The sequence below is a fragment of the Macaca nemestrina genome, chromosome 17 (genome assembly GCF_043159975.1).
Source record: "Macaca nemestrina isolate mMacNem1 chromosome 17, mMacNem.hap1, whole genome shotgun sequence".
Taxonomy (NCBI): Eukaryota; Metazoa; Chordata; class Mammalia; order Primates; family Cercopithecidae; genus Macaca; species Macaca nemestrina.
Window position 1 is genome coordinate 69745574 of NC_092141.1, and position 26187 is coordinate 69771760.

The 26187-nt window shown below is 40.6% G+C and overlaps 1 protein-coding gene across 2 annotated transcripts in view; it reads right to left on the reverse strand.

Moving 5' to 3' along the window:
* LOC105468280 (N-ethylmaleimide sensitive factor, vesicle fusing ATPase) overlaps nucleotides 1–25724 on the reverse strand; it is a 162406-nt gene extending 136682 nt beyond the window's left edge. Inside the window, exon 1 of one of the 2 annotated variants that reach the window (XM_071083332.1) lies at nucleotides 25607–25724. In XM_071083332.1, coding sequence (XP_070939433.1) covers nucleotides 25607–25618 — 12 coding nt within the window. In that variant the 5' untranslated portion in view covers nucleotides 25619–25724. The remainder of the gene's footprint in view (nucleotides 1–25606) is intronic. The other variant, XM_071083331.1, reaches the window with a different exon arrangement.
* Between the last annotated feature and the right edge of the window lie 463 nt (nucleotides 25725–26187).

Below are 26187 nucleotides of genomic sequence, written 5' to 3' on the forward strand. Positions count from 1 at the left end.
AGCAGCTGTATCACATAATATTAAACAAAGATTTTAAAGAATAATGATGTACCACTTTACTTTCTGGGTTTCTTTGTTTTTTGTTTTTTTTTAGATGGAGTCTTGCTCTGTCACCCAGGCTGGAATGCAGTGGCATGATCTTGGCTCACTGTAACCTCTGCCTCACGGGTTCAAGCAATTCTCCTGCCTCACCCTCCCAAGTAGCTGGGACTACCGGCACGTGCCACCACATCCGGGCTAATTTTTTGTATTTTTTTAGTAGAGAGAGGGTTTCGCTATATTGGTCAGGCTTGTCTCAAACTCCTGAACTCAAGTGATCTGCCTGCCTCAGCCTCCCAAAGTGCTGGGATTACAGGCGTGAGCCACTACACCTGGCCTACTTTCTGTATTTTTAGTAAAATTAATACTATGAGAATATTGTACCTGTCATCTTTAGCTCATCCTTTTTTTTATACATGTTCTACTATGTATATAACTTTGAGTACTACGTATCATCTATAAATAAATATTGTCATATAATCAATACATGAGGGTACATAATCAAAACATTTTTTAGTTATGAAATTCATGATAAATGTTTGGAAATCACTAATTGAGCACGAGATGAATAAAGTCTAGGTCACAAGTCTGCTTTGTGAAAGAGACAGCATTTCTGTGTTCAACAAATGTTGATAGCATTTTGCCCAAAGTCACAGCTTGATCAGCCATCTGACAGAAATGTACTGAACTTTTTCAGTTTCCACTTTCCCAGGGTCGTTTTCACCTGCAAGCTTCTTTCTTTTATATAATCTCCCCTGCTAACCCTAACTCCCCTGCTAGCTCCGTCCCTGGACAACTCCCACTCACTCTACAATTCTCCACTTAGACATTACTTTTTCTGGAAGGCATTCCTAGACACCTGCCCCTCCCCATTAAACTGATGAAATAAACTTCAAATGGAAGCACTCAACTATATTTTTATCATCTGTCTACATGTTTGCATTGCATATAAGACACTAAACTTCTCAAAGACTGAGACTATATCTTGCTCACATCTGTAGTTCCCAGTGTTAGTACAGGGCCTAGTACACAGTGAGTACTTATTAAACGTTTGTTGAACACAAAAATTTATAGATCAATACAAACCTGTCTCAACTGCAGAATAAACAATTAACAAAGGACTGATCGTCTCAAGGTTATTTAGGAAGTGAGAAAATTGAGCTAAAATGACCTAATAGTTCAAAATATTTCACAGAACTATACAGCTAAAGTAATAAAATAAATTTATAAAATGCTAACTCATTTATAAACTTGTTTATTTGTCAAGTGTCCTTCAAAAGGAGTGAAAAAATCCACAGAAGTCATCTGGCTGGCCAACCAAAACAGATGCTGTGAACAAAAGGCCTCCCTACTGGAATCCAGAAGCATCTGTGTTTTTATGGTAAGCCAAGCAGGGCATCTCATTTTTTCAACAAAGTATAAGTCTCTATAAATAGTAGCTGTCTACTCACCACAGCAATGTCAACGGAAAATTCCACAATTTTTCTAACACTGACCTTGCCCCTAGGAAACAATAATGAAAGCCAACCACTATAGTCATGCAGCTGTGAAGAAATGAAAGTAAAGGCCAGGCATGGTGGCTCACGCCTATAATCTCAGCACTTTGGGAGGCCAAGGTGGGAGGACTGTCTGAGCTCAGGAGTTCAAGACCAGCATGGGTAACACAGTGAAACCCCATGTCTACTAAAATACAAAAAATTAGCCGGGCATGGCAGTGTGTGCCTGTAGTCCCAGCTATTCGGGAGGCTAAGGCAGGAGAATTGCTTGAACCCAGGAGGCGGAGGTTGCAGTGAGCTGAGATTGTGCCACTGCACTCCAGCCTGGGTGACAGAGCGAGACTGTTCAAAAAAAAAAAAAAAAGAAATGAAAATATAAAACTGATAGGCATTTTATATGTTGAGTTATTAGAACATTTAGCCGTCTGAAGGGTATAGAAATGTCTTCATTATAACAACTTAAAATGTCAAAACTTATAAACTCATTGCTACTATAAAGAATGAAAATTTCAACAAACCTTTAATGGAAACTTTAGTGAGGTAATTACATCATTACTTACTTGAAAGCCTTTCATGTGCAGAAAGATTATTCGCTTATCTTCATCAAAGAAACTGGGGGGATTTAATCAGGACTCTTCTGGACAACACTGCACAGTTTTGGAATTTAAATCACATACTTTTGTCCAAAGGTCCACTTAAAAAACTGGATTAAAGTAGGCTTTACTCTTTACCAAATAATTTAATAGGGCAAAATAAACAGAAAGAAAAATAAAGAGTGTGGCATCTGAACAAAAGAGCTTCCTCTACCTAAACTGTCACCCTTATGAATCCACTGGTTCTTCCTCTGTGGTGCTCTAGGCTTTGGTTTCACTTCTGTCACAGGAAAGGGAAGGACTGAAAACACAAACCTGCCCCAGGGCCAGCTCAGCTAACATGTCTCACTCAACTATTTCTTGTTAGAGGATCTTTCCTGAAAAATAACATTTCAGAACTACACTGTTCAGCAAAGAAATCACTACACATATTTCACTATTAAAATTAATTTAGTTAAATTCAATTCTTCAGTTGCACTAGCCCTACGTTTCAAGAGCCACATGCGGCTAGACCACTGCAGAAAGTTTCATCGGATAGCACTGGCCTAGAATAGCGCAAGGAAGGCCATCAGTACTAATCTTCAGGCCTATGGAATCCCTCTGTGCTACATATTCCTATAACAATAACTTCTCTTAAAATTCTGAAGTCATGTGGGACTAGAAGTGATGGGGTAGAAATAAGTTAAACTTACATGTCCTATAGTTACCTCTTGAAGAGCCTTTAGGGATATCCTTGACATTCTCTCTCTCAAACTAATAACTGTTCACATAGATGAACCTCCTGCCTGGCATCCCGTAGAACTTTAGAATTCCTTTACAAGTTTCTGATGAAAAGAAAAACAATTCCCATTTGGGTCTTTTGGGGGGAAAAGCACGCAAAGAAAAATGTAAAAGGCTGACAACATTCAATACTGGCAAAGATGCAACACAGTTTCTACAAAGTTAATGTGACCCAACAAGTGCACCCCTAGGTTTTTAGTTGAAAGAAATGAAAATACATCCACACAAAGACACGCACACAAATGTTCACAACAGCTGTACTCATAATAGCCTAAAAATGGAAACAACACAAATGTCTACCAAAAGATGAATGAAGAAATTATAGGAGAGCCATACAATTGAATACTACTCAGAAATTCAAAAGAAACTAGTCCAGGTGCAGTGGCTCATGCCTGTAATCCCAACACTTTGGGAGGCCAAGGCAGGGGCATCGCTTGAGTCCAAGAGTTCCAGACCAGCCTGGGCAACATGGTGAGACCCTGTCTCTACAAAAGGTATATAAATTAGCCGGGCATGGTGGCACATGCCGGTAGTCCCAACTACTTGGGAGGCTGAAGTGCGAGGATTGCTTGAGCCCAGGAGTATGAGGTTGCAGTGAGCTATGATCACACCACAGCACCCCAGCCTGGGCAACAAAGCAGGACCCTGTCTCTACAAAAAAATAAAAACTAAACTTAAAAAGACACACACTAAACTGTTAACAGTGGTTACCACCAAGGAGAAAGACAAGAAGATGTGAAGGAAACACCTTCACTCTTCACAATTCTGAACTGCTGGAACTGTTTTTACAATAAATAAAGTTTGTCTCACAAAAATCATTTCAAATATAGAAAACTTTTACGTATAATTTGTTCCCTACAGCATTATTTTAACAGTGATGAATTAGGAGCAACCTAAAGGTCCTGTTTCAAAGTAATGGTTCTGTAAACTACAACATACCTGCACTTGATTATATATATCATATAAGGATCAAAATTCTCGTAACACACTGACATAGGGTTCATATCACAGAATTGTATATAGAAATTTTACTTTACAGTTTTTTTTGGTGTATGTGTGTGAGGCAAGGTCTGGCTCTATCACCCAGGCTGGAGTGCAGGGGCGCCATCTCAGCTCACTGCAACCATTGCTTCCCTTGCTCAAGCCATCTTCCCACCTCAGTCTCCCGAGTAGCTGAGACTACAGGCAAGCGCCACCACGCCAGGCTAATTTTTGTAATTTTTGTAGAGATGGGGTTTCATCAGGTTGGCCAGGCTGGTTCCGAACTCCTGACCTCATGTGATCCGCCTGCTTCAGCCTCCGAAAGTGCTGAGACTACAAGTGTTAGCCACCACACTCAGCCTACAGCATCATTTTTTTTTAAAGTATAGCAAACCAACTAAATGGAAACACACCAAAACGTGAAAAACAACTGACTGTAAAATGAAACTATGGGTGATTTCCAGCTTTCCACACTGATTTTAAATCTCGTATGTGAAGTTTTCAGGTATATCTGCTTCTATTTCTAGGTTGGTTGTTTTACTTCATTAACTATCTGATTTCTGTACTAGTACTACATTGTTTTAATTACCATATATGGCATATTTTGATGTCTAGTTTTGTCAGATTCGTATCAAAAAATTAATATTCTTAACTTCACAGAAGCATCTCAGGACATGCATCTCAAATGTTTAAAGAGGCAGAAGGCTCCCTCCCCTGTCTTTTTCTTTGAGATGGAGTCTCACTCTGTCACCCACGCTGGAGTTAGTGCAGTGGCTCGATCTTGGCACACTGCAACCTCCACCTCCCAGGTTCAAACAATTCACCTGCCTCAGCCTCCAAAGTAGCTGGGATTACAGGCAACCGCCACCACACCCGGCTAATTTTTGTATTTTTTGTAGAGACAGGTTTCACCATGTTGGCCAGGCTGGTCTCGAATTCCTGACCTCAAGTGATCCGCCCACCTCAGCCTCCCAAAATGCTGGAATTACAGGCGTAAGCTACCACGCCCGGCTATCCCATCACTACCACCCTGCCCAATCTTTGCTCTCTTGAATCTTGGCACACTGCCAGTAAGCCTCTCACGGGTCACTAAAAAAGTAAAAATCCCATAATTCTATTTTAATTCTACTCTCTAATTCTTTTAACTCACTTCAAACTAGCAACCTTTTCTTTCTTCTCTTTATTACCAAACCTTTCAAGTCTCCTTCCTTGCCTTCCATGTTCTCATCCTATGGCTATCTTCTTCAACCATTCTCTGAAATCCTTTCCAGCAGCCACTTTACTGTAATTGCTGTCTTCAAAATCACCAATGACTAAATGCCAAATACAGTGGTACCTCCTTCTCAGTATTCACTTTTTCATTTGTTTGTCTTGCTGTGTTCCTCTTCTGTTAATATCATCATTATCGTTTCAAGTCATTAAATTCAAGATTTCAGGGTCATTCTTCCCTTCACTGCCTATCCCCGGAATGCACACATAAACAACCAAGAGTCTACTAAGTCTACTGCACTCACTCGGATGTGCCTCCCTTCCAGTCTCACAACCATAACCTAGTTCAGCTATATCACCTCTCCTAAAAAACTGCAATGGTAATAACTGGTGTCCCTGGTTCTAACTTTTGTTCTCCTCCAACTCAGCCTTCCCTCTGCCAGCAGACATGACCTGAGACTGAAAATGTGATTCCTAAGTAATAAAGCCCAAACTCCTTAGTATGCTACTCACAGTCACCTATGCAAGATTCATCTTTATTTTTCTGCGTCCTCTACCTCAACACCCCACCCCAACCCCATGTACCTCACATTCCAAACTCCATTCCTTCACTCACACTATTCCTTTTGACTGAATTCCCTATTTCAAACCCCTTCCACCTGTGAAAATCTTTCCCACCTTGCAAAGCCAAGTTTATGAAACTCCCTGGTTCCTAGTAAGATTGAATATCTCCTTTGTGCTTTTTCAGCTGTCTTTGTACTACTTATTACAAGCTGCCTTACATTAGACTTATTTAAGTACCATGCCTTCCTCACAAGATTCTAAGCTCTGATTCTCCTGCACCACTCAGGGATTATACAATAAATGTTAATGGAGTTCTCACTGCCATTTTTGACACACACACACACAAATATATATATATATATATATTTTTTTTTTAAAGACAGAGTCTCACTCTGTTGCCCAGGCTGGAGTGCAGTGGCGCGATCTTGGCTTACTGTAACCTCCGCCTCCCAGATTCAAGCAATTCTCCTGCATCAACCTCCCAAGTAGCTAGACTACAGGCATGTGCCACCACGCCCTGGCTAATTTTTTGTATTTTTTAGTAGAGACGGGGTTTCACCATGTTAGCCAGCATGGTCTCAATCTCCTGACCTCATGATCCGCCCACCTCGGCCTCCCAAAGTGCTGGGATTACAGGCGTGAGCCACTGCGCCCGGCTGATATATTTCATATAATATAAAATTAATCATTTAAAACGTATACTTGGGTGGTTTTTGTTTTTTGGAGGGTTTTGTTTTGAGAGACAGGGTCATGCTCTATCACTCAGGCTGGAGCCCAGTGGCACAATCACAGCTCACTGTAACCTCGAATTCCTAGGCTCAAGTGATCTTCCCACCTCAGCCTCCAAAGTAGCTGGGACTACAGACACACACCACCATACTCAGGTAATTAAATTTTTTTCTTTTTTTTTTTAAGAAACAGGGTCTTGCTGTGTTGCCCAGGCTGGTCTTGACTTCCTGGCCTCAAGCAATCTTCCCACCTGGGTCTCCCAAAGTGTTGGGATTACAGGCATGAGCCACTGCACTCAGCCTTTGAATGGTTTTTAGTATATTCACTATGTTGTACAACCATAACCACTATCTAATTCCAGAACAGTCCCATCACCCCAAAAAGAAACTCTGTCCCTACTTGCAGTTAGTCTCAATTCATCCCTTCTTTCATTCCTTCTCAACCACTAATCTACTTTGTCTCTATGAATTTGCTTATTGTGGACATTTCATGTAAGCAGAATCACACAATTTGTCATCTTTGTGACTGGATTTTCACTTAGCATAATGTTTTCAAGGTTCATGTTGTAGCATGTGATAGTTATTTCATTATTTTTATTTATTTATTTTGTAGAGACTGGGTCTATGTTGCCCAGGCCGGTCTTGAACTCCTGGCCTTAAGCAATCCTCCCATTGTGACCTCCTAAAGCAATAGGATTACGCTTGAGAGCTACTGCACCTGGCTTCTGCATTCCTTTTTATGGCTGGATAAGATTTCATTGTATGGATATGCCACATTTTATTTATCATTTCATCCGCTGATGGACATTTGGGTTGCTTCCACTTTTTGGCAACTATGAATAAATAATGCCACTTGTTAATGTATGTACAAGTTAATGTATGAACATATGTTTTCAATTCTCTTGGGTCTATACCCAGGAGTAGAATTGCTGAATCATTCTATGTTTAGTTTTTTTGAGGAACTGCAAAACTTTTGTGCAGTAACTGCATCATTTTACATTTCCATCAGCAATGAAGGCTCTAGTTTCTCTACTTCCTTACCAAAACTTGTTACTGTCTTAAAAAAAAAAAATAGTATGACCATCTTAGAGGATGTAAAGTGTTATCTCTCACTGTGGTTTTGATTTGTAATTCCCTACAGACTATGATGTTGAAGATCTTGTCATGTGCTTCTAAGTCATTTGTACATCTTCTCTGGAGAAATGTCTATTCTATTCAAATGCTTTGCCCATTTTTTTTTTTTTTTTTTTTTTTTTTGAGACGGAGTCTCGCTCTGTCGCCCAGGCTGGAGTGCAGTGGCCGGATCTCAGCTCACTGCAAGCTCCACCTCCCGGGTTTACGCCATTCTCCTGCCTCAGCCTCCCGAGTAGCTGGGACTACAGGCGCCCGCCACCTCGCCTGGCTAGTTTTTTTGTATTTTTAGTAGAGACGGGGTTTCACCATGTTAGCCAGGATGGTCTCGATCTCCTGACCTTGTGATCCGCCCGTCTCGGCCTCCCAAAGTGCTGGGATTACAGGCTTGAGCCACCGCGCCCGGCTGCTTTGCCCATTTTTAAATTGCACTGTCTTATCTTTGTTGAGTTGAAAGGGTTCTTTGTATATTCGGGATATAAACAATATATATAAAATATGTATACTTATCAGAGATATAATTTGCAAATATTTTCCCCCATTCTGTGAGTTGTCTTCATTCTACAGTGTCCTTTGATGCATGAAAGTTTTTAACGAAGTCCAGTTTATCTACGTTTTTCTTTCACTGCTCGTGTTTTTGTTTTATATCTTCAAAAATCACCATTTAATCCAAGGTCATACAGACTTTCACCTATGTTTCCTTCTAAGAACTTAACAGGTTTAGGTCTTTGATCCATTCTGAGTTAATTTTCGTATGTGATGTGAGGCAGGGATCCAAATTCATTTTTTTACATGTAGATATCCAGTTGCCCCAGCAACATTTGTTGAAAAGATTATTCTTTCCCCAGTTAATGATCTTGGCACCCTGGTCAAAATCAACTGACCATAAATGTAGGGGTTTATTTCTGGACTCTAAATTGTATTCCATTGGTTTACATGACTCTCCTCATGCCAGTGACATGCCATCTGGATTACTGTAGTTTTGCAGTAAGTTTTGAAATCAGGAAGTATGAGTCCTACAATTTTGTTCTCTTTTTTTCAAGATTGTTGTGGCAAATATGGCTCTACAATTCCATACAAATTATAAGATCAGGTTGTCTATTTTCGGGAAAAAGGCAGTTGAACTGTGACAGGGATTGCATTAAATTTGTAGATAAATCTGGGTAGCATTGCCATCTTAACAATATTAAGTCTTCCAAGCCATGAACACAGGACGTCTTTCAATTTATTTAGCTCTCTACTTTCCTTCAACATGTTTTCTGTTTTTTAGTGTACAAACCTTACACTTCTTTGGTTAACTTTATTCATAAGTATTTTATTCTTTCTGATGTTATTATAGATTTTTTTCTATTTCATTTTCAGATTATCCATAGCTAGCATATAGGAATGCAACTGATTATTAAATAATAATCTTGTATCTTGCAACTTTGCTGAATTCATTTATTAGTTCCAATTTTGTTTTTGGTAAATTCTGTAGGATTTTTCTACATATAAGATCATGTCATCTGTAAATATAGTTTTATTTCTTTCTGATATAAATGTCTTTTCTTTTTCCTGCCTAACTGCCCCACCTAGAACCGCCAATAGAGTGTTGAATAGGAGTGGCGAGAGCATCTTTGTCTTGTTTTGATCTTAAGGGGGAAAGCTTTCAGTCTTCAACCATTAAATATGATGTTAGCTGTGAATTTTTCTGTTAGTTGGATTTTGTTTGTTGAACTGAATTTTGACGGTGCCAACTCATAAGGTTGCTCTGAGAATCTAATAAGAAAAGATCTGTGAAGGTGTTTTCAAAACTGTAAAATATCATTTAATTTCAAGATTGTCTTATTCAGTAACTTGGTACTCTTACTCTAAAAAGTTTCAGAGTAATGTTAAATGAATCAAAATGTTTCTGAAGCTTTTTTAATTCCTGACATCCTGACAAAGCTTTTGCACTTATGTTGTTTTGAAAGGGGAAGAAAAAGGGAAAACTCTTTGGAGAAGGAATCAGAACAAGGATCCAAGGCCTAGAGCCTCTCCCCTGTCCCAACAAGCGAATGCCAGCCCAGTACGACTCAGGATGTTCACGAAAGCAGAAAGGAGAAATGCAAAAACGGGCAAGCAGCAGCATGGTACGGAGGAATGAACACGGGATTTAATGGAAAAAGATAGCTGAGATTCCAGTTGTTCAGAAACAACTGAAAAAAACAGTAAGGCTGGGTGCGGTGGCTCAAAACTATAATCTCAACACTTTGGGAGGCCAAGGAGGGAGAATCATTTGAGGCCAGGAGTTCAAGACCAGCCTGGGCAACATAGTGAGACCCAAACTCTACAAAAAAGAAAGAAAAGAAAAGAAAAAGAAAAAAGAAAAGAAAAGAAAATTAGCCTGGCTTGGTGGCACAAACCAGTAATCCCAGTTATTAAGGGGGCTAAGGTGAGAGGTTCGAGCCCAGGAGGTCAAGGCTACAGTGAGCCCTGATCATGCTACTGCACTCCAGACTGGGTGACAAAGTGATACCTATCTCAAAAAAAAAAAAAAAGAAAAAGAAAAAAGAAACAGTGAGACACCCGAGATTATTAGAAGGTCTACTAAACTGCACATCTTCAATGCTGCATGATGTATTGACTTACATCCATAAGGCCACACTATACTTATCTAAATTGGTGATGCTACTTTTAGTCACTATAACACAGCATGCTAATAATTTATGATGTGTCCTTAATATTGAGAGGTTTCTCATTTAACAAATTCAGCTTGCTAATAAATATAAACACAGTATTTACATATTATTTAGAAATAACTGAGTAGAAATCATATTTACAAATAATTGAGTCAAGAATCAGCTGTTAGAAAGCAAAAAGAAATTACTAGCCTACTTCTGTTCCACAGAACAAATATTTGATAAATATTTATAATGTCCCAGGCACTGTGCTAGGTGCAGGAGATGCTCAAATTAACAACAAAGCAGTTACCACTTTTTATATTTTTTTGAACACTGAACAGGAATAAAATATGTATAAAATATAGGTAACACATAAAACACCATAAACCTGCTACCCAGTTTAAGAAAAAGAACATTATTAGGCCGGGCGCAGTGGCTCAAGCCTGTAATCCCAGCACTTTGGGAGGCCGAGACGGGCGGATCACAAGGTCAGGAGATCGAGACCATCCTGGCTAACACGGCGAAACCCCGTCTCTACTAAAAACACAAAAAATTAGCCGGGCGAGGTGGCGACGCCTGTGGTCCCAGCTACTCGGGAGGCTGAGGCAGGAGAATGGCGGGAACCCAGGAGGCGGAGCTTGCAGTGAGCTGAGATCTGGCCACTGCACTCCAGCCTGGGCGACAGAGCGAGACTCCGTCTCAAAAAAAAAAAAAAAAAAAAAAGAAAAAGAAAAAGAACATTATTTAAATCAAGTTTTTATTGAAGAAAAACATATATACAGAAAAGTGCATACATTGTATGTGTTTGGCTCAATGAATTTCTACAAAGTGAACACACCCAGGGTAACCAATAGTTAGGTGAAGAGGACATTACCAGCATCCCATACTGCCCGCTCCTAGTCATTATCCTTCTACTCAACCGCAGATACCCACTAGCTTAATTTCTGTCATCAGAGATAGAAATCATGAATAGAAATATATTCACTCCTCCCACCCCCAGGAGTGTAAGTGCTGGGTCACGGCATCCTGCCTACTCTCAGTTTTAGGGAATTCTTTTAGTTTTCCAAAGAGGTTGTGCTCATGTATTTTCATCAGCTCCAGCTGCTGCACATCCTCATCATCACTTAGAATTGCCATGACAGGCCAGGCGCAGAGGCTTACACCTGTAATCCCAGCACTTTGGGAGGCCGACGCAGGTGGATCGCTTGAGATCAGGAGTTCGAGACCAGCCTGGCCAACATGGCAAAACCCCATCTCTACTAAAATACAAAAATTAGCTGGGCGTGGTGGCAGGTGCCATAATTCCACCTATTCGGGAGGCTGAGGCAGGAGAATCACTTGAACTCAGAAGGCAGAGGTTGCAGTGAGCCAGGATCGCACCACTACACTCCAGCCTGGGCAACAGAGCAAGACTCCATCTCAAAAAAACAAAACAAAACAAAATCAAACCCAGAATTGTCATGACAATGTGTTCTTAATTTAACTTTCTGGTGGGTGTGGAATAACATTTCCCTGAGGTTTTAACTTGTGTTTATCTGATGACTAATGAGGTTGAGCATTTAACATATGTTACAGGTTAAGTTCTTTGTGAAATGCCTGTTTGAATCCTTTGTTCATTTTTCCATTGGCTTTCTGTCCTTTCTTTTTATTCTTGATTTGTAGTTCTTTATATATTCCAGGTACAAGTCCTAGTCAAATACATGTATTTCTTTTTTCTTTTTTGAGACAGAATCTTGCTCTGTCGCCCAGGCTGGAGTGCAGTGGAGCGATCTCGGCTCACTGCAAGCTCCGCCTCCCAGGTTCACGCCATTCTCCTGCCTCAACCTCCTGAGTAGCTGGGACTACAGGCGCCTGACCCCACGCCTGGCTAATTTTTTGTATTTTTAGTAGAGACAGGGTTTCACCGTGTTAGCCAGGATGGTCTGGATCTCCTAACCTCATGATCTGCCTGCCTCAGCCTCCCAAAGTGCTGGGATTATAGGCGTGAGCCACTGCGCCCGGCTGTCAAATAAATGTATTTCAAATACCTTCTCCCATTCTCTTCTTTCTCCTCAGTGGCGTCTACTATGGAGTGAGATGTGCACTCCCCACTGCCCCCACCAAAATTTATTAGTTGAGGCGCTTCCCCCACCCCAACTATTCTGGAGATAGGGACTTTAGGAGGTAATTGAGGTTAAATTAGGTCACAAGCGAAGGGCCCTAATCTGACAGGACTGTGGCTTTATAAGAAAAGGAAGAGAGATGGTGAGATCTTGCTGTCTATCTGCCGCACAGACACATGGCAAGAAGCCTGTGTGCAAGCCACAAAGACAGTGGTCACCAAAACACAGTCATACTGGCACCCTGGTCTCAAACTTCCAGTTTCCGGAACTGTGAGAAAATACATTTCTCTTGTTTAAGCCACCAAGTCTACAGCATTGTGTTATGGCAGCCTGAGCAGACTAAGACGGTGTCTTTTGATGAAATCCAATTAATCAATTTTTTTCCTTTGTATCTAGCGCTTTTTGTATTCTGTTTAAGAAATCTTGGCCGGGTGTGATGGCTCAAGCCTGTAATCCCAGCACTTTGGGAGGCCGAGACGGGCGGATCACGAGGTCAGGAGATCGAGACCATCCTGGCTAACCCGGTGAAACCCCGTCTCTACTAAAAAATACCAAAAAACTAGCCGGGCGAGGTAACGGGCGCCTGTAGTCCCAGCTACTTGGGAGGCTGAAGCAGGAGAATGGCGTAAACCCGGGAGGCGGAGCTTGCAGTGAGCTGAGATCCGGCCACTGCACTTCAGGCTGGGCGACGGAGCGAGACTCCCTCTCAAAAAAAAAAGAAATCTTTACCTGTCTCCAACGTTTCTGCCTTTTCTTGTCATTAATTTCCACCTTGCCTACATTATGATCAGATATTATAAAGATATCAGCACCTTGGATGTGGTGTTCAATACTCCTCAATTATTAACATTGTTAATTATATTAAGTCTTCTAAATTAATGCAGTGCAAAAGTACTTTCTATGCTGTCCAATACAGCAGCCATATAGCAGCCATTGTCACATGTCACTAGTAAGCACTTTAAAAGTGGCTATTGCAACTGAGAAACTGAATTTTTAATTTAATTTTCAGCTGTAACCATTTTGTCTTTTTAATTTTTCAATTACTGACAGAGTTTTGAAACTCCTCACCATGGTAGATTTGTCTATTTCATCTTACAATTATGTCATTTTGTTCTTTGTACATTGAGGCAATTATTAGGTTCACACAAGTTTGGAATTGTTTTTACCTTTATGGATAAATAAACCTTTTCTCATTGTCGAGGGACCTATCTCTAGCTATCTCTTGTTTGAAAGATCATATTGTCTCATGCTAATATAGCTAGTTTACCTCCCTTTTGGTTAGAATTTGCCTGATAGACTTTTTCCATCCTTTTGCTTTCTATCTTTCTACATTCATATGTATTAGCTCTCTCTCTCTTGAAAATTATAGCTAGATTTTATGTTGTTTCAGTAAGGTTTTTTTGCTTGTTTTTATTTATTTACTTTTTGAGACGGAATCTCACTCTGTTGCCCAGGCTGGAGTACAGTGGCATGATCTTGGCTTACTGCAACCTCCGCATCCTGGGTTCAAGTGATTCTCCTGCCTCAGCTTCCCAAGTAGCTGGCATTACAGGTGAGCACCACAACACCCAGTTAATTTTTGTATTCTTAGCAGAGGCAGGGTTTCACCATGTTGGCCAGGCTGGTCTCGAACTCCTGATCTCAAGTGATCCACCTGTCTCAGGCTCTCAAAGTGCTGGGTTTACAGGCATGAGCCACTGCACCCAGCCTGCTTGTTTTTAAATAATCCAATCTGACATTCTTTGTCTGAATGATGTATTTAGTCCACCATATATTTGATTTGATTTTTACATTTTATTTTTGCTTCCTCTTTATCTGACCTTTTCTATGTTTTTCACTTCTTCCTTGCCTTTTAAAAATTGTTTTTCCGCTATAAATTATTCCTAATATTTATATTATTTTAGTAGTTACTCTGAAAATACTAATACACACACTTATCAAAATCTAAAGTTAATTGAATAGCTTTACCTTTCTCTTCAACAGTATAAAGATCATAAAACACTTTAACCAGTCTTTTGATTTAGATGCCATTGTTATAAAATATTTAGTTTTTCTTTTTTTTGAGATGGAATTTCGCTCTTGTTGCCCAGGCTGGAGTGCAAAGGCGTGATCTCAGCTCACCGCAACCTCTGCTTCCCGGGTTCAAGCGATTCTCCTGCCTGAGACTCCCAAGTAGCTGGGATCACAGGCATGTGCCACCATGCCTGGCTAATTTTTTTCTTATTTTATTTTTAGTAGACACGGCGTTTCTCCATGTTGGTCAGGCTGATCTCAAACTCATGACCTCAGGTGATCCGCCCGCCTTGGCCTCCCAAAGAGCTGGGATTACAGGCATGAGCCACCATACCCAGCCTATTTAGTTCTATTTTTAAAATCTCCACATACATCATTTTATAAAGCCAAGCCAACATTTATTTCAATATATCCACAAATTTATCATTATCTTTACTCTTCAATCCTTCTTAAATCTCAGACTTTACATCAGTGGTCACTTTTTCTTTTTTTAGCCTTCAGGAAATTGATCCGAATTTCCACTAGTAGGGAAGGTTTGACGGTTACAACGTTCAGTATTTGTCTGTTTTAAAGTGTCTAATTTTGCCCCCATTCTTCACAAGATATACAATTCTTGGTTGACAATTATTTTCTCTAAGCATATGGAAAATATTATTCCCTGTCTTATGGCTTTCACTATTATAGACAGGAAATTAGCTGACAGCCCAAATACCTGAAGGTAATATCTTTTTTCTCTGCAAGCTTTTAAGACCTCTCTATGGTATTATGCAGTTTCTTTAAAAAATGTTTAGGTGTGAATTTCTCTTCTTTTTATCCTTTCTAGGATATTTTAGCTTCCTAAATTTGTAGGTTGTTTTTCATCAGTTCTCTGTCATTATCTCTTCAAATACTGCCTTTGCTTCATTCTTTTCCATGCCCCTGCTCCCCTGGCCCTGGAATTCTGACTAGACTGAACCTCCTTACTCTACCTTCCGTATTCTCTTAACTCTTTTATTACTTTTCATTTTCTTGCCTCTATACTGCAATTTTTTCAGATCCACTTTACTAAATCTTTCTTTAGCTATGTCTAATCTGTTATTAAATTTGTTCACTGGTCATTTTTGTATACTTGCTCCTTATTCCTATTTAAATTTTTTTTTCTGTAAGCATATTAAATACATGTATTTATAATCTGTGTCTGCTAATTGCAATATGTGAAGTCTTTGCAGGTTCTGATTCTGCTCTTCATTGTTTCTGCTTGCTCTCATTCATTGCATCTTATTTCTTTCTGCATTTTGTGAATGTGAGATCGTATTTCTTACAGCTTTATGTTTAGGAATTTTCTAAATCCTAAGATCAAGATGGGTTCTCCCAAGAAGCTTTGTATTTGCTGCTTTTTAGACATTCTTAGGCATTTTAAGGCATCGTCACTCTTGTACCACTTTTATATTTAATTACTGGCTTAAGATTTTCATACCATCCAGGTAATATAAAATCAGGATTCAAACCTGCATGAAGGTCAGCTTGTGGGTAAAACTTCTCAGGGAATTTCTGTACCCTTCCCATCACCACAAAAGTTTGAGGCAGGAAATTTTCCTTTCTGATCCTTAGACAAGGTAAGTTTATTACTAGTTCTCATTTATTATGATGTATAGCCCCTTGGGGTACCATCTTTACCGGTAGAGGTAGGACGTTCTACCAGAAAACTACCAACTTTTATATTCTGTTCTCTGGGCTTCTTGAGGCACAAGCACAAGTTAACTAGGTTTTCCAAGTAAAGCCATTTGCAAATAATGTCCTCAAGGCAAAAGTACTTGGCTTATATTTCTGGGTTTTCACCTTCACATAGTTTTTGGCCTGATTATTCCTTCCTTTTCAGCCAGCTATCTCCATGCATGTAAGGTTTTTACTTAAAAAATATTTTATCTGCCAGGCACAGCTGCTCACACCTGTAATCCCAGCACTTTGGGAGGCCCAGGTGGAAGAACTGCTCAAGCCCAGGAGTTAGACCAGTCTGGGCAACATGGCAAGACCCCATCTCCACAAAAAATAAAAAAATTTGCTGGACATGGTGGTGTGCACCCGTGGCCCCAGCTACTCGGGAGACTGAGGTGGGAGGATTGCTTGAGTCCAACAGGTTGAGGTTGCAGTCAGCCATGTTCACACTACTGCGCTCTGGTCTGTGTGACAGAGCAAGACCCTGTCCCCCCTCCAAAAAAAATTTATCTAGAATTTTAAATTGTTTATTTGGGAAGGTCAGTCAGGGTACCTAATTAACCATACTGCAGGAAAATAGCTATGCTTTCTTAAAAGTTTGAAAATTGGATATAGATGAAGGTATTAATGGGAAGAAGACGATAACCTTGAAACCTATCAATAACAAGGTTGAGTATACATTTGGAAAGAAATCTGGAAAAAATACCTTCAACAATTTATAAGGAACTAAATTGGAGAGCTCAAAATACTCAGTGAATGCTTCTCAACTTTAACATACATCAGAATCACCTGGAGAATTTATTGATAGAGAATGCTAAGCCCTACCCCAGGGTTTCTAAATTAGTCAACCTGAAGTGGGAACTAAGAATTTGCTTTTCTAACAAGTTCTCAGATAATGCTAATTTGCTGGTCTGCAGAACCCACTATCACAATCACTGTACTAACAGAAATAAACTTCATAAAACAGGAACACTGACAGGTTCATTTCACTACCTTCTACAAAAGAAGAGAAGAAACGTGTGGAAATGAGATTTCAATAACACTCTTGGTCCATCTCATCATTTAACTTATACTTAAGTTAATTTGGTGATTGATAAGTAGATTTATTAAAAGATTTGTGAAAAAGGACTGCAGTGCAGCAGCTGTTTAAAGCTAGATCTATAATACTAATTATTTAAATAACACAATAAACAACATTATTTAGAGTATTCAATAGCTTGGCAGAGAATATCAAAATTCAAACTACAGACATTGTCAGAAGTGACAATTTACTAAGATGTTCAGAAACAAATGTCTTGTTCAATCATTCAGGAATCATAATATCCCCATACCAGGCTCTATTCTCAGCAATGGGAACTGTCTGCTATCATCCCACAAAATTGTATCAATATTATTCTCTAGGAGAAAAATAGGCAGGATAATTAAATTTAAAAATTTGACACAGAGGTTCATTGGAAGACTCAGAATTAGTGATAATTGCTAGTTTCATTGCTTGTCAAACCAACTACAAAAATGTTTATCAGCACACAACACTGAAAACACTTTACAACTTTTTAAAAAACCCACCAATGCAGCCCTAAAAGTCTTTATTATGTGGTGATTTTAAAAAGAAATGAATCTTGCATTTCAAAAATGACTAACTTATTTCTTACCTGAAATTAATAATTTTCCCATTTCTTCCTCCACCAAAGATCTATATGGCTAGTGCAAATCTATCAGCACTTTAGCAGTTCTTTCTGAATTTAGCAAAAGACCAAAATACCCTGCATTACTCATAAACAGCTGATGCTAATTCATTTGGTTTCAAATCTACAAGGCACAAGTTGTGAGAAATTAACACTTTCAGCTTAAAGTCAAAGAAAAGGAGATCAGGTTCCTAAAGTTATTGAGCTGAATTTTATTGAAGTGCTCTTTGTGGCTGCCCTAATAAAATATAAGAGGAAAAATGTAGGTCAAAAATCAATACTGGTAGGTTAAAAGTGTCTTTAAACAAACAAACAAACAAACAGTCTCGCTCTGTTGCCCAGGCTGGAGTGCAGTGGCATGATTTCAACTCACTGCAACCTCCACCTCTTGGGTTCAAGCTGATTCTCGTGCCTCAGCATCCTGAGTAGCTGAGACTACAGGCATGTGCCACCGTGCCCGCTAATTTTTGTATTTTTAGTGGAGATGGGGTTTTGCTATGTCGTCCAGGCTGGCCTTGAACTCCTGGCTTCAAGTGATCCACCCGCCTCAGTCTCCCAAAGTGCTGGGATTACAGGCGTGAGCCACCGCGCCTGGCTGTAATGTTCTATTTTTTAAAAGATAAATATCTGAAGCAGGTATCATAATATGTTAACATTTCTTAAACCTCAGTGGTAATCACATGGATATACATTATTCACTGTACTTTTTGTCATGATTGAAATCTCTTAAAAGTGTGTATGAATTATACTCATACAAAAATACTTAGGGCTTCCAGAAATGGTTACATCTACACAAGAAATATTTCGTTTTCACTATAAAAAAAAAGTTGGAAATTAGAAGTTTAAATCACTAGGAAACTGAAGTCAGTAGGTAGCTCTCAGAGCAATATTAAGGGTATCAGTACTAAAATATGAAAGAGTATCTCACTGAGCAATTTTCACTTAAAATACTACAGTCAGAGGACAGATGCTTTAAAAAGCATTACAGCAAGTTCTTAGTGTACTGCCCAATGCAGGTATTTGCAAGGGTTCACTCTTCCGCCACTTCCAGAATTTTCAATGGTTAATATACTTTACCTTATACTTCTGCACCTTAACTTAAATACTTGAAAAAAGAATCATCCTATACATAAATTTCTCTGGGTTTATCTAATGCTGCTTTAAAGAACTGCTTTGTTTCCTAAAATTCATTGCATTTGAAGATACTTTTGAAAATATCCACTAAAGCGATATACAAAACCAGTAACTACTGCATATAAGACTGCAGAAAGTTGATATACTTTGGAGAGTCAAACTTTCATTTAGGAAATGGATTACCAAACACTTTATAGTATTTGTTTTGATTTGTGGTACTGCACATGAGCTATCCCCAATTTACAGCCTGAGTTCCAAAGTTTCATCTGAAAGTTTATTTGGTAACTATGTCATTCACCCACAAAATGTTACAAATGACTAGGTTTCTAAACAAAGGCTACAAAAGCTTCTGATATTGATACTGATACTGAATATTCTGGCCTGCCCTAGTCAAAACACTGGATTCAATAAATTTTACCTCTAACATCTTTCCATACCCCTTTCAACTCCTAAGAAAGTTCTCTCTCGTTGGTTCCTATTTCACATTATCTTACTCCCATCTCTACAAAACAGATTACCTCGACTGGGTTTAAGGACTTATGAAGAAAGAGATCCACTGGTTTTATTTGCATTAAAGTATGTATATTTTCAGAAAGGGACTGCTGAATCTCCAGTGAGTGAGATTTCTGGCAATTTTAAAAGATAAGCATACAAAGCAGTTCAGGCACTGTGGAAAACTTTTCTCTTTTTCTTTTCCAGTAGTGGGAAGGTAGTGGTATCTTCTGATGACCTATAAATGTACACTGAGTAACATCACACATTTTATTCTTCAGCCAGTTTCCCAGATATACTATATACGGTGCTTCATTGGTCAGAGAAAGGAGAGAGCAAGACACACAAGTTGCTAGTGCTATCAATAGCAACAGTGATATAACAAAAAAAAAACCTCAATTACATAGTGAATATAAATCCCACTTACAAGATGATGTCAGAATACCAAAATTAACCAAATCAAAAGTGCAAGAATTCAAAATAAACTGTCCCCCACAAAAAGGAAATATAAAATCCATTAAGAGTATCCCAACAGCTGGGCACAGTGCCTCACGCCTGTAATCCCAGCACTGTGGGAGGTCGAGGCAGGCAAATCACTTGAGGTCAGAAGTTCGAGACCAGCCTGGCCAACATAGCGAAACCCCGTCTCTACTAAAAATAAAAAAATTAGCCGGGTGTGGTGGCGCAGGCCTGTAATCTCAGCTACTAGGGACACTAAAGCAGGAGAATTGCTTGAACCCAGTGGGTGGAGGTTGCAGAGAGCCGAGATATCACACCACTGCACTACAGCCTGGGCAACAGAGCAAGACTCCGTCTCAAAAAAATTAAAAAAAAAAAGAGTATTGCAACAACAACAACAACAACAACAAAAATCTAATAAAATTCAACACCCCTTCATGATTAAAAAAACTCTCAACAAATTAGGCATAGAACGAATACATCTCAAAATAATAAAGTCTATATATAACAAACCCAGAGCTAACGCATACTGAATGAGGAAAGGTGAAATCTTTCTTCTAAAAGCTGGAATGAGGCAGGGATGCCCATTTTCACCACTCCTATTCACCACAGTACTGGAAATCCTAGCCAGAACAATCAGACAAGAGAAAGAAATGAAAGGCATCCAAACTGGACAAGAGCAAGTCAAATTGTGTCTTTGCTGATTATATATCTGTAGGTTTAGAAAACCTTTAAATCAGTAGCATTTCTATACACCAATAATCATCTAGCCAAGAAAGAAATTAAGAAGGCAATCCCATTTACAATAACTACCAAAAACCTAGGAATACATTTAACTAAGGAAGTGAAAGATCTCTACAAGGAAAACTACAAAACACTAATGAAAGAAAATAAAAAAAAATCCTATGCTTGTGGAAAGAATTGATATCATTAAAATGACCATATTGCCAAAGCAATCTACAGATTCAATGAAATCCCTATCAAAATACCAATGTCATTCATATGGGACCAAAAAAATCACTTGAACCTGGGAGGCAGAGGTCGCAGTGAGCCAAGATCACGCCACTGCACTCCAGCCTTGGGCGATGGAGCGAGACTCCATCTCAAAAAAAAAAAAATCCAGTGATAGGAGGAATAAATTCAATGTTTGATAGCTGAGTAGATGACTATACTTAATATATTGGACTCATGTACCCTGACTTGATCACTACACATTATACACATGTAAAAAATTTTTCATGTACTCCATAAATATGCACAAATAAAAGTATTGCAACAAGGTGAACTATATTTGCTAAACATCACTCAGTAATTACTAGAAAATAAAGGCTATCAGAAGAAATGATAGACAATCAGATGGGCCAAAGTTGTTCAGATTTTCCAAAAGGTAGAAGATAGTTTCTGAACATTATTATGTCCAAAAAGTTCTAGGTGAGGTAAACTTAGTCTTCATTACATTCTTGCAACTAAGTTGGTGAACTAGGTAACAGTACCAGGCTGATCTAGGTTCAAATCCTGACCCTGCTTCTTGCTGGCTATGTGAACTTGGCAAGTTACTAAATCTCTCTCTCTCTTTCTCTCTGCAAAAAACAAAGATAATACTACCTACTTCGCAGGGTTGTTTTGTTGGGATTAAATGAGATCTATCTGTACTTAAGCAACAGTACCCAAGTGTATTAATGGGTATCAGTCTAGAGACAGGTCACTGGCAGCATATGCTCAAGGGTTATTTCTGACCCTGTCTTATTCTATCCTTTACCAATAACTCAAATGTAGAAACAGAAGTCACGATTATTAAACCTACAGAGCTAACCAAACTGAAAGAGACAGCTATTATGTTTCCTAACACAAGAAGAACTAAGATTCCAGATTACCTCAACAAATAGCAGACAGGCAATGACCTAAAAAAATGAATTGTAAAAGGATAAGGTCTTGATTTAGGTTCAGTAAAACGGCTCCAAACCTAGAATGGAGCTAGGGAGCTGATTTTAAAAGAACGTGAGTTTTCATTAAGTACAAGCTCAGTTATGAGCCAAGAACGTGATTTACTGTAGAAAAAACGCTAATACAATTTTATCTGGCATGAATAATGGTAGTGTCCATCTCAAGAGAATAATAGCTCAAGTACATTCTTCTCTGATCACTGTGTTCCACTCTGGGCACATTTTAGAAGAAAGGTTGACAAAACAGTAACATTAGGTTACTTCCAGAGGAAGGTAGTCTAAATGATTAAGCGTTTGGAATATGAAATATGCTAGGAATTGGGGGATGTTTAACTTGTAAAATAGAAAATCTGAGGAGATATGTAACCTGTATTCAAGTAAACGAATAGCTCGAGTAGCTATTACATGGAAAATTGTGTTTACACCTTCCATATAGCTTTAAACAGCAGAAATAGTAACTACGTGTAAAAGTTACATGGAACTCCAGATAACAAAGACGTAACATAGCTGTAAGACATTACGGGCAAGCTTTTGGGTAATACACCATCTATCACCAGAGTGTTCAGAGATTGATTCATTTTCAACAAAAATGTATTGAGTACCTAAGTCACCGAAGGTACACAAAGTGCAGTTGCTAATGACTAAATAACTTATATGTTCTCTGCTTTTCACTGAGGTGAAGTGGTAGAAGCAAATAATAACATACACTCAAAGTAACAACAACAAAAAAAAATCTCTAAGGAGAGGAATACAGTTCTTCAAGGGTATATAACAAAGGATCCTTACTTACAATGTGGGGTCAGAATAGGCCTCCCTTGAGTAGCTAAATGATGTCTGAGTAGGAGGTAAATGGTTGTGGCAAAGAACGTTACAAAGAAAGGAAACACCACTTGCAAAGACCTTGCGGTAAAAGAAACTACAGGCTGAAGGAATTGAAAGGCTCATTTACCATATAACCTGAGGACAGAGAGTTAAGAGAGAGAGAGTGGAAAGAAGCAGGAGCAGAACCACAAAGAGTCTTGAAGGCCTCATTAAGGATTTGGTTTTCTCTAAAAAGTAATGGGATGCTGCTGAGGAGGGGTTTAAGTAGTAATGGGCATGGGAAGGAACAATCAATGTCAGTGTCCAGAATGAACCGGAGGTGGGCCATACGCTCTAAGAAGACTACTTGGGAGGCCGGGCACGGTGGCTCAGGCCTGTAATCCCAGCACTCTGGGAGGCCGAGGCAGGTGGATCACCTGAGGTCAGGAGTTTGAGACCAGTCTGGCCAACATGGTAAAACTCCATCTCTACTAAAAACACAAAAATTAGCCGGGTGTCGTGGCGGGCACCTGTAATCCCAGTTATTCAGGAGGCTGAGGTAGGGAAATGGCTTGAACCTGGGAGACGGAAGTTGCAGTGAGCCGAGATCGCGCCATTGCACTCCACGCTGGGTGACAAGAGCGAAACTCCGTCCCAAAAATAAAACCAAAAAAACAACAAAACAAAACAAAACAAAAAAACTACTTGGAAGCTTCCTGCAGTAGTCCAGACCAGAAATGATGGTAGTCTGGGAAAACGAGGTAAAAATGAAGATGTGGAAAGGTGGACAGACAGGAGATTTTTAGGTTAAAATGACAGAACCCATGCGACCAATCCAGCTAGTCCAGTGGGTGATTTGGATCTAGTTTAAAGCAACCATTCTCCCAAACCAGAGTCTTTAGACCCTAATTAAACACCTTTATGGGGGGCAGGAGCAGAACTGACAAATTTTACCAAATTTTACCTCTGTATAGGGCAGAGGACATGGATAGGGCAGAGGAGAGATATCAAGGGTTACCCACCCTCTCCCTCCCCCAGATTCCCAGCCTATATAACTGGGTGGATGACGGTATCATTCAGTGAGATATTCCTATCTCACTGAATAGGTACAGACAGTCCCTGACTTACAATGGTTTCACTTAACATTTTTCAACTTTACAATAGTGCAAAGGTGACAGGCATTCAACAGAAACTGTACTTTGAGGACCTACACAACCATTCTGTTTTTCACTATCAGCACAGCAATAAATGACATGAGGTATTCAACATTTTATAATATAGGTTTATGTTAGATGATTTTGCCCTACTGTAGGCTAATGTAAGTGTTCTGGGGATGTGTAAGGAAGGTAGGCTAGGCTAAGCTATGATATTCGGTAGATGGGGTGTATTAAATGCATTTTCAACTTCTGATACTTTCAGCTTACAATGGGTTTATCAGAAGGTAACTCCATCGTTAAGTTGAGGAGCATCTACACAAGTTAGGTGGGCTAAGATCCTAGGTTCGGAATTGAAAAAGCTGAGTTTCAGGGGCCTTGATTTTAATAAGCTGTTGGACGTATTAACCTGAAACTTAAAGGGCAAGTCTGGACTGGGGGTAAAATATTGAGAATCACTGCCATATAGACAGTTGTAGCTATGGGCTTAGAAGAGATTGCCTGAGGAGAAATACCAGCAATGAATAACAAAGTAGAGGAGAGTGAGTCCGCAAAAGAGAGGTCTGAGTCAAACCAGGAGCTAGGCATCCAAGAACACATGTAAAGAGTGCTTTCCATCGAGGAGGCCATGGTCAACAACGTCAAAAGCTGCTGAGACATCAAATAAGGATTGAAAAGTTCAATTAAGTTGAGGGACAGGTTTCAGTGGGATGATGGGACAGAAATCAGACTGCAGTAGGTTGAGGGGTGAGTAGGTGGTAAGCAAATGGAAGACAATAAATATAGACAACTCTATCAAATTTCCTGCTGTAAAGTGGGAAGGGAAAAGGTGACAGCTGTGGGGGTGGGGGAAGGGTTTGTTTTAAGATAAAGAAGCTTGATTATATTAAGAAGGAGCAGATGAATATATAGATAGGGTCTGAAGTATTGGTAGAAGGACTAGCCTTAAAAGGAGAGACCACGGGGAAAAGGAAGAGAAAGAAGCCAAACTAAATGACCTTTAAGATCCCTTCTGACTCTAGAATCTCATGACCTACAAGTCCCTTTAGATAGGGCTTTTGCATATATGCATAAATCTATGCAAACTTATTCAAAAATTCTGGTACAAAGAGATCAGTCAAGCACATCTTTCGCCCCCAGTGACGCAGTTAATGTCCTCAGGTTTATAACCAGTGTAATCTCTGGGCAGGACTCATCCCTTGAGAGCTTTTAGCTCAAGGCAGACTGCAATACAGCACTCAAGCAGCTCTATCTCTCCTCGCCAAATCCATCCTACCCAGCAACCCTAAAGCCTAAAGGAGGAAGTAAATTTAAAACCCTGAAACTACAGCATATCCTGCTGCATTGAAAGCGACTGTCATCCATAAAAACAAAACGTGACAGCCCAAATCCATCCTCACTCCAAGCTAAAGCAAATTCCCGCCTGACCTGACAGTTGACAGGTCCCCCAGATGGCAGGGCTCTAACACTAAAAGTCATTGGCACCCCCTCCTCTTTCCCAACGACCTTTAATTTGTGAAGAGCCAGACATGGGTTCCTGATGATCCTTCCTACACCGCTCGCCCCGAATGCAGTAGACGTGCTCCCGGCACTTACTCAGGCGCCCCCTAATAAGCCCTCGCAAGGGGGTGCGGAAAGACCCCCAGAGCCAGTCAGAAGGGGCTTCGGCGACCGCGACCCTGCGGCTATGTGGAGGACAAGGGAAACAAGCCCCAAGGAACGGGAGAGGACGACCTGAGGCGCAGCAGACGCGGGTAACGAGGGGGTCATCTCCCCTCGAGGGGGGTGGAGTTGTTGAGGAGGGCTAATCCTCTGCCACCGCTCCCTTGCTACCCTCGAGTCCCGCTCTGGCCTCGCGCCCCATTGCTCAGATTCACTCCCACTCCCCTGGGGCCTCCTGGACCCCGGAGTGCCCGCGAGCCCGGCGCCCCTGCCTCGAGCCTGGGCTCCCAGACCGGCACTCACCCGGCCCGCCATCTTCGCCGACACCTCCGGCTAGGCGGCTGCAGCTCTGCGTTCGGCAAAGCCCGCCCCCGCCGTGCGCGCGCCCCCGCCGCCCGCCCTCGCGCAGGCGTGCAGCCGCGGTGAGGACGCGCGCGTCCCCGGAGTCCTCGCTCCACAGGGCGCGCGCGCGGGGCGGGCAGAGCGGCGGCGCCATTTTGGCTGGAGCTGCTGGGCGGCTGCAGGTGACTGTTTCCAGCGTGCGCGTCCGTCCGCGGCTCGCTCGAGGGCTGCTCCTGCGAGTCTTGTGTACCCTGGCCGTTCGCGCCGGAATTTGTCGCAAGGGCTTTAATGCTTCGGATCACTTATCCCTTTGCCAGCAGTTGTTCGCCCTCGAATGTCCATTTTGCTCTGTGCTTCCAGACTCTCTTTTTTTTTTTTTTTTTAGACGGAGTCTCGCTGTGTCGCCCAGGCTGGAGTGCAGTGGCGCCATCTCGGCTCACTGCAAGCTCCGCCTCCCGGGTTCACGCCATTCTCCTGCCTCAGCTTCCCAAGTAGCTGGGACCACAGGGGCCCGCCACCACGCCCGGCTAATTTTTTGTATT